Here is a 9,295-nt window from a genome sequence, read left to right as displayed (position 1 = left end):
TCAAAATTTTCCCTAACAATCTCTTAATATAACCGTATGGATAATGGAATAACTTTTTTTATTTGATAAAGGATCGAGTTGTTAGCTTAGCATGGCTTTTTCTTAAAATTATTTGGATCTTTTGCTCTTAATCGCTTGAACTAGAAACTTCTTGGAGTCTTATAAAAATGCACCTTGGAGTTTTGAATATTTTCGTGGTTACTCAGAAAAGTAAGGGGATACCATTCTTTATTTTCGATTCAATATTTGAAGGGAAAAAAAGGGATCATAGATGGGAGAGCTTTATTAACAACATGAATTATCCAATTGCAAGTGCCAAGGAATAGCTTGCTCAAATCAACACATAACAAGCTCCTCTCTTTCAACAAATCAGATACAATCAGTGTGACTGTCCACATATATGTTACAACAATCTAACAAGTTTCATGAACAAGAATCTTATTAACTTTTAACAACATTTCTAAGGTATCAAGTCAACATTCGTCGAGTGCCAATATTGGCAACAAAGAGCCCTTCACATTGAAATGTAACTCAAGACAACTGTCTTTGTGATATATAATTACTGCGGAGACACCCTGGCAATACCCATGTACAAAGGCACCTAAAGATGCCAGAGCAACAACAAATACGAAGTGCCACTGCCATCATCACTACGGGAACAACAAGATCGATGACAATTGCTACACCTACTCTACAACAAGAAACAACATCGACAATGACCATATAGAAAACCTGCAGTGAGTCAAGTGCGAAGCTTGGCGTTGGATTACACTCAAGCAAGAATTGTATGTAAACCCCCAGCATGCACGGGCACAATTGTTCAGTTAGAAGTATTCTACACTTCCACTTGATCATGGCTGGTACTCTTCAATATGTTGTACTTGCAGAGAGGACAGGTAGCATTGATATAAAGCCACTTATCAATGCAGGAACAGTGAAAATGATGGCCACAAGGAAGTTGCCTTAGCTCCACTCCATCATCGTAAGAAGAAAGGCAGATGCAACACTCCTATAAATCAAAATGATCATCACTTAGATGTGACAAGAATCTTTTGAGCAGTCCAAAAAGAGTTTGTTAGTCCACTAATTAACTGGGATTTGTTATATGAATATAAAAGGAAACCAAGTACATAACAGGTCACGTAGACAACATCCTCTTTTGCAAACACAACTCAGAAAGTGAAGAAGATTAGTTATCCAAAAAAAGGGCCCACTCACCGCATCGTCCTGCGAAAGAACATGTTCAATGGGTGAATCTGTTCCACATTCAGTCATTACTCCTCCACCTTGTGTATCACCTGCAACTTTCTCATTGCCAACTTTTCTGAATTTGAATTTTGACAACTGTTCAACGTCTTCCTTGGATGCTCCATCCTGCTTCAATAACAGGTCATAGAAACACAATAGAGAGGACAAGAAAGCCATTAAAATTTAATATAAGATTCTTAAAACTACACAACAGTAAATTTACAGATCAGGTAAACTATACTTCCAACAACAAAAAATCATGCACAACCCCTTCAAAGTTGAAACAATTAAAACAGAGTCAGCAAACTTGGATCAAACGAAAAGAATTGATAAAACAGAAATAATTCTATTGTCCCCAAGTGCTTCAAGGCCAACTACTATACATCAAGTTTTCAAACTCTTGTACACCAACAGAAGGAGAAAGATATAAAACCATTTGAAAACTATTATTAGCACTCCAAAATAGCCATTGTAATAGTCATTCTACACTCTGTCCTTATTTTTTTCATTAGAGAAGAGTGCATGATGACTATTTTGGAGTGCCAATAACAGCTCTCAATCATAATGGTTGCATAGGTGCTCTGTGGAGAGACCGTGAAATGCAACTGTCTAAGATGAGTATCAAAATGTAAGATAAATATACCAGACGAAAGCAGACATTGGTTTAACTCAGTGCACATTATTTTACCACAACGGGAACTTGCTTGTTTCATTGAAATCATGAAGGCAATCAACTCTATCAACTTTCTTTCATTCAGCTACACAAAACATTTGTGCCGGACTTTGCACCCCCACCCCAGATAGAGTTATTTACGCTAAATTGGAACCAATCCCATCATAGTTAAGTTAAATTAAAGAGTCCAAAATCCTCCAACCAAGGATCTTAATATGTTCATATCTCCATTCAAACTAACAAAACCCGATTAATTTTTATAATACTTAATTATTAGGTACATATTGTTTCCTTCCATAGAACAACAGAGAATGATTCAGTTTCTGGTTTCAATTTGGAACCATTTACATCATACAAATATCGTACTTCTCAAACAGTATTGCATTAATTTCACATAACCTACAGAGTGGTAATGATAGAAGACACTGATAGTTATGAACATGGAACTCAACACACACAGGAAAGAGGTAAGAATACACAAGAACTACCTGGTCTGCCACGGCGTATAAAAGTGCAATAATACATGGAAGACAGCAACAAACAGCGATACCAATGATACATGCCAGTGCAACACAGAAAACGACAAAAAACACGTCAAAACCCAGGAAAATTATACATAGCCTGCAGAAAAAGCCACATAGCCATAGTTAAGATTTTGTTAATGTCTTGATTTTCAAATAAATGGAAGAGAGAGAGAGAGAGAGAGAGAGAGAGAGAGAGAGAGAGCACAAACCAGTAAAGCTGAGGGGAGGCATGCGCTAAAGCTTGACCACCGGCTGATACCCAGTAGAACCCAATGATCCACCAGATGAATGAAAACATTGTATTTGCAGATTCCAAATGCTTTGCAACACTGCTGCGAGATTAAAGCAAAAACATTGAGCATGTAAACGAAATAGTCCAAAATAAATCATCCAATTTCTCACAGAGTACCAGCTGCAAATAAACCAGCATCCTTCCCTTTCCAGTGGAAAACCAGTTCAGTAATCAACAACAGAGTTTAATATGCATACATATAGTTTTAGAAAGTACTAATTGAAAGAAAACCAAAGTCATCAGTCATCAACAAGCCTTAAAAAGCCAAGAAGAATCATAAAACTAATCCTCTGCCCTACTCTGCATGATAGATTCTGCAGATATATCCTATATCCGCAATTCATGTTAAACAACATAATCGGTCAACGTACACATAAAATCTTATTCTGCTAAAAGTTTTGTTATTTTGCTCCAAATCAAATGCCAGCATTTTAAGCAAACACTCGAGAATTGTCACAAGAAGTTCATAAATTGCAGCAACTAACAACAACCCATCAACAAACATCAAATAGAAGCATGAACATTTCAATTGCATTACATAAAAAAAAAGTCATTTGTTACCTGGTACCCTCCTCATTCATATGATCAGCCAAAGACACGTACTGCGATGACGAATCCTCCTCTCTCGACCCAGAACTCAAGTTCCCAACACTCCCTACTCCTTCCTCCGTCGAATTCACCCCCAAAACCCGGCTTCTCTGTCGGCACTGCCTTCTCCGAAACTCGACACAAACACAAATCATATGAACCACGCACTGCAAAGCGTACCCCATGATCCAGAGCCTCAGGGGCATATTCGGCAATTCGTATCGGCTCAGAACCAGGACCGTTGCCGCGACGACGACGAATGCGAAGTTCCAGATGATGTCGAGAACCACCACGGGCTTCGAATACGCCCAATCGCTCTGCCTCTCCTCCAACTGCTCCGCCGCCGTCTCGCGAACCAGCATCGACGGCTCGCGCATGAGCCGACGGCTGCTGGCTTGGCGTAGAAACCGCGCGGCGTCGCGCAGGCTCTGGCGGCGCACAATTCGGTGGCGCCCAGAGTTGGACTCGTCGGACGACCCGCCCGAGTTGCTGAGCAACGGCGTCGTATCGACGATGTCGTCCACGGATCGGTTGGGTGAGGCCATTTCGGGAATTTCGTATTGGAATTTTTATTTTTCAGCGAGATTGTGGAACTGAATGCCCTAACTCGGTGAGCCCATGCAGAGATCTTCAAAACGGTGCGTATTGGCGGAACCTGTGATCAAATGGGCGGAAGTTTTGTGGCGGTGAGAACTTGGAAAAGGTTGGATAAGACAACGCCGACGATGACGATAATGTCGTTCGAATACAGACAAGGCTTTGGAATTGGAATTACTTTTTTTCTTTCTTTTCTTTTCTTTTTTGTCTTCTTTTTTTTTTTTTTTTTAAATAAATTTGATTCCTTTGACCAGGGCTACGTAAATTGATTTGACCATACCGTACACGGTTCGTTCGGTAATTACAGTTAACAGCGGTAATATTTGTTTGCGGTTTGTGATGCGAGTGGAGTCGTTTCAGTCGAAGCCAACTCGGCGGTTGAGATTTACCGCTTAAATGCTTCGCTGTACGGTGGATAAATAATTTCCAATAATTTAATTAACTTTTGAATACAATTTGCCAAAAAAACAAAATTAGCTTCTGAATACAACAATATGTGATTCGTCGTAAACTTTTTAGTGAATACAACATATAAATAACATAGTGATCGCATAAACTTGCTTACAGTGACCATGGATTTGATCCCTCCTTTTTCAATATCTTTTTGGATATGAATGAATAAATAGCTAATTTGCGAAGCTTTCATTAATGAATAAATAGCCAATTTGCGAAGCTTTTATTCTTTCTTTTCTCTTTTCTTTTTGTTGTATATTATTAAATTTTAATCAATATTTATTCGGGATTTTACTATATAAGGACAAATAGGAGGACACCAAGACCAAATAGTCCAACCTCATAAAAATTAAATAAATTGGTTGAGTCACTATCCGACAGTGGCATAAAGAGTTATTTCATGTCATTCTCGAACATTGACTGGACCGATTTGTCCAATTCTAGAGGAACTCGACCATTTTAACATTATGTCTTGCGTGAAGGATTTTTTTGTTGTTTATTTATCATTTTATGTATTTATTATTAAAGGATCTACACCCTAGCTTGCATTTGAGACAAAATCAAACTATTATAGAAAGTAAAACAAAAACAATTTATATTTATAATAATCAAGCCTAAAAAAGTAAAATCCAATTTTATCATACAAATAAATAGCATTTGTCAATATCATTGTCATTGGTAAAAATTCCCCGAAAAATTCTATGGGGCTTGTACCTTTAAAAAAATTCCAAACATTTTTCTAGCACTTCCAATAAATTAAAATAAATCCAAAATAATTTAACTTCATTCCAAAACATTGTTCTAAGATTACAAAATTTGCTCGGGGCTAACAACATGGATGCGTACAACTCTAGATAGATTTACCGATGAGGCCCAAACCTAAAATTTCACTTTTATGGCTTGAAATCGATAAGAGTTCTAAGAGCAACTCCACTCATTTGCCATTAGCCATGACAACGGTGGAGCTAGGGCAGCCACTATTCACATGAATAGTGGTTGCCCTTGCAAATAGTATTTTGTGTTTCCACCCATTGTCATGGCTAAGGGCAATTACTATTCATTTTTTTGTTTTTTCCCCCTATTTTAATGAAAATAATTAATTTGGATAATATTTTCAGATAAGATTTCCGGGTTCCTACGTGTGAAGACTATTCATAATCAAATAAAATTTCCAGATAAGATTTTTAGATTCAAATTTCGAATGAATTTCAAAATTCAAATTTTAGATAAATTTTTGGGTTCAAATTTCGAATGAATTTCAAATTTCAGATAAATTTGGGTTCAAATTTCGGATGAATTTCAAAATTCAAATTTCATACAAATTAGGGTTCAAATTTCGGATGAATTTCAAATTTCAGATAAGATTTTCATCCAATAAAATCAAGCCACGTGGCATGTCTATCTTGCCAAAATTTTCTATAAAACCAGAGGCTCAGCTCATACCTCTCACACCACATTTTTCTATATTTTCATTTCTCAGAGTTTAGAATTCATACTTCATTTATTCTCAATGGAAGAATTTAGGAGATGCTTGGAGAGGCAAGAGCGAGAAACAAATGAGAGAAACCGTAGAGCAGATGAAATCAATGAGTTGCAGAGACAAGTCGATGAACAAGTTCTCATAGCAGTGGCTTTGCAAGATGAAGAGAACCAAGGTCGCCGCCGTGGTTCACAAGTCGGCCGCCGCCGGAATGTGGAAAGACATAGGCATTCTCGGGGTAAGAATCTTTTGGAAGATTATTTTATCCCAACTTCTTTGTACTCTGATGTTGATTTTCGAAGGCGATTTAGAATGCAACCTCATTTGTTCAATAAAGTCATGCATGATATTTGCAATTATGATGCATACTTTGTTCAAAAGTGTGATGCTACTGGGGTTTTGGGGCTTCTTCCGGAGCAAAAGCTTACAGCTGTTATACGAATGTTGGCGTATGGAGCATCTGCTGATCAGGTGGATGAGATTGCCCGGATGGGGAAGTCCACTACGTTGGAGGCTTTGGTAAGATTTTGTCAAGCTGTTGAAACTCTGTACACTAGGGACTACCTGCGTAGACCTACTCCCAGGGACCTCCAACGGCTTCTACAAAAAGCCGAAGCTCGAGGATTTCCAGGAATGATTGGTAGCATCGACTGCATGCACTGGCAATGGAAGAATTGCCCAACTGCCTGGCAAGGTGATTACGGAAATAGAAAAGGCCAAAAAAGTATCATCCTTGAAGCCGTTGCTGGCTTCGACACATGGGTTTGGCATGCCTTCTTTGGAGTTGCAGGATCCCAAAATGACCTCAACGTGTTGGGTCAATCCCCGGTCTTCAACGATGTATTGAGAGGCCAGGGCCCCAATATCACCTATCAAGTCAACAATACAGTGTACCAGACGGGGTATTATCTAGCTGACGGCATCTACCCGAGGTGGACCACTTTTGTCAAATCCATTCCGAATCCCCGATCCCAGAAGCAAAAATTATTTGCTACCTATCAAGAGGGATACAGGAAAGATGTCGAAAGGTGTTTTGGCATCCTTCAAGCTCGGTGGTTGATTATTCGAGGTGCGGCCCGTATGTTTGATGAGGAGATCCTCATAAGCATTATGATGACTTGCATCATCCTCCATAATATGATTGTGGAGGATGAGTACGATTATGATGCTTTAGAGGTCTACGAACCGGATCCAATGAACACGGCCTTGACACGGATTTATGAAAGGCCCATGGGGCCAAGTGGAGAACCGTTTGAGCCGAAACCGTTGGTGAGGGATGGTCATTTGATGACCCGAATGATAGATCGATATACAGAGATGCAATCTTCGTATATTCATGAAATGCGTCAAGTTCACTTGATGGAGCATCTATGGGCGGTGAAAGGCAATGAAGATGAATGATGAAGCATAGATGCTTTGGTTATGTTTTATTTAGTTATGGTTAGGTTGTGTTGTATTTTTATTTATTATGGTTTGGTTGTGGTTGGTTATTATTATTGTGCCTTGTTTGTACTTTTTTTTTATTTTTATTATGTTTTGTTTGAAGTATGGAATATGTTGAATAAAAAGGTAATTTATTGAATGCTTTGTTTATTAAATAACGAAATGTAATACAAGTCATTACGAATTACTACTACTAAAATAAAATACATGAATTACAACAACTTTAATAGAAAACATGAAAAATACAAATACATAAAAGGTATGCTAACTAATTTAATGGTTTCCATCATTTAACCAATCCATGTTGCTAGGCCCATCATCCCGGAAAAGTCTTCTTCTCATAACATCCCTTCGTTCTAGCTTCCAAAATTGTTTTGTTTCAGGGGACATATGACTTGTATCCATCGCCATGGTTTCCCGATCCGTCTTGTCCATATCTTTTTTGCGCAAATACTCCCTTTCTTGTGCATACTCAGCTTGAAGGGCCAACTCGTTATCTTGGCGTTTTTGCTCCATTTCTATTCTTATGCCGTTTTGCCTTGCAATTTCCTCCAAAAATTTTGAATTATGATTGCTTGAATTACCCGCTTTCTTTGCCTTCGCGGCCTTTCGGCCAATGGGCCTCGGCTCCTTTTCGATGGGTGAGTTTTGACTCATAGGAAAATCGAGAGGTGAATCCGATGTCATTGAAACACGGAGTGACGTCTCGTTTAACACAACGGCGGGACCCATCGGAATAATTATGAAGCGTTTGCAATATTTCATCACCTCCCAACATTCATGATGGTTGAAACTTTTTTTGCCACCCATTGTTGCACCGAACCACATTTGTGCTTGAATCATCTATTTAACAAAAAAATGGAAATGCAATAAATTTTAAAATATATTGGATATGCAAGTAACAAAAATAATAATAATGGAAATGCAATTAACCTTACAAATAAATTAGAAGTGCAAGAAAATTAAGAAACAAGTGGAAATGCAAGAAATATTAACAACATATTGAAAATGCAAGAAATATTAACAAAATATTGAAAATGCAAGAAATATGAACAAAATATTTAAATTGCAAGAAATGTTAACAAAATATTGATAATGCAAGAAATATGAACAAAATATTTAAAATGCAAGAAATATTAACAAAATATTGAAAATGCAAGCAATATTAACAAAATATATATATTAGGAGATTAAACTTAATAAAACAAAAATTATAAAATACTTACCTCGTTAGTACGATTTTCCCCGCTTCTATAGTTGTCCATCGCTTTTGCTAAGGCAGCTCTCCATTTTCCTAACTCTTTATTGAGAATTTTTCACCTACTGGATAATGCCATCTCCGTACGAGTAGACCCCGGAATTTTTTCACACAAAAATTTCATCTCATTGCCCGACACGGGACAATGACAAATTTGGAGCCAAGCCTCACACAAGGAAACATCTTCCATGGTGCTCCAAGCCCCTCCGGTTTCGATAGAAGAAGTCATAAAAATATGAAATCAAAATACTAGATGAAAAAGAGGAAAATGTTGAGTAAAGAGTGAATAATAGTAGAAGTATAATGAAATGTATGAGGATTGGTGTTGAAAGTGAAGGGTATTGATAGGTATTTATAGAAGAAAAAAAATCTGAATTTTTTAGAATTTTTAAAAAAAATTTATGATTTTTTTTCATATTTTTATTGCCCAAAAAAGCCTCAGTCGTAGGATCGGATTCGAAGATGCTGATCGGAGGGCTGGGGACGCGACACGTGGCAACTTTCCGTTGGAGCTGGCATCGCGCTGACGTCAGCGCGCGCTGGTTCCAACGGTAAAAAGATTTGAAACACGCTAGCTGACGTCAGCAACTGCGGGCTGCAGCTCGAGCTCGTCTTGCCTTCGAGCTGGCCCGAGTTGGTGGGTCCCACACCCCCCCGGACTTGGATTAGGAGGTGGAACAAAAAATTTTTTTTTTTTTTTTTTTTCCCTCGCCTCGGGCTCGGCCCGTCCGCTGGAATG

General features: G+C 38.1%; 1 protein-coding gene across 4 annotated transcripts; it reads right to left on the bottom strand.

Moving 5' to 3' along the window:
* Positions 1-298: 298 nt before the first annotated feature.
* Positions 299-4,094, bottom strand: LOC117627977 (E3 ubiquitin-protein ligase At1g12760-like). 4 transcript variants are annotated; one of them, XM_034360308.1, is made up of 5 exons: positions 3,299-4,094; positions 2,655-2,774; positions 2,410-2,542; positions 1,219-1,377; positions 299-1,009 (listed from the first exon to the last, which is right to left on the bottom strand). In XM_034360308.1, exons 1-5 carry the CDS (start codon positions 3,868-3,870, stop codon positions 836-838), a joined length of 1,158 nt encoding a protein of 385 aa, XP_034216199.1. In that variant the 5' UTR covers positions 3,871-4,094; the 3' UTR covers positions 299-835. The 4 variants fall into 4 exon arrangements, with proteins under 4 accessions (XP_034216199.1, XP_034216197.1, XP_034216200.1 ...); XM_034360306.1 differs by having other exon boundaries at positions 2,655-2,777; positions 3,299-4,093; XM_034360309.1 differs by having other exon boundaries at positions 1,219-1,374; positions 3,299-4,092.
* Between the last annotated feature and the right edge of the window lie 5,201 nt (positions 4,095-9,295).

The sequence above is a fragment of the Prunus dulcis genome, chromosome 5, assembly GCF_902201215.1.
Source record: "Prunus dulcis chromosome 5, ALMONDv2, whole genome shotgun sequence".
Lineage (NCBI taxonomy): Eukaryota > Viridiplantae > Streptophyta > Magnoliopsida > Rosales > Rosaceae > Prunus > Prunus dulcis.
The sequence above is the reverse complement of the archived record's forward strand: the minus strand, read 5'-3'. Positions and strand labels throughout refer to the sequence as shown.

Bases quoted from the DNA above. Each gene is read 5' to 3' on its own strand.
- LOC117627977 (XM_034360306.1), bottom strand. From the start codon at position 3,870: ATGGCCTCACCCAACCGATCCGTGGACGACATCGTCGATACGACGCCG. The intron at 2,778-3,298 runs GTAACAAATGAC...TTAATCTCGCAG, and splicing joins ATGAATGAGGAGGGTACCAG to CAGTGTTGCAAAGCATTTGG. The intron at 1,378-2,409 runs GTAGTTCTTGTG...CTGTTATTGAAG, and splicing joins TATACGCCGTGGCAGACCAG to CAGGATGGAGCATCCAAGGA.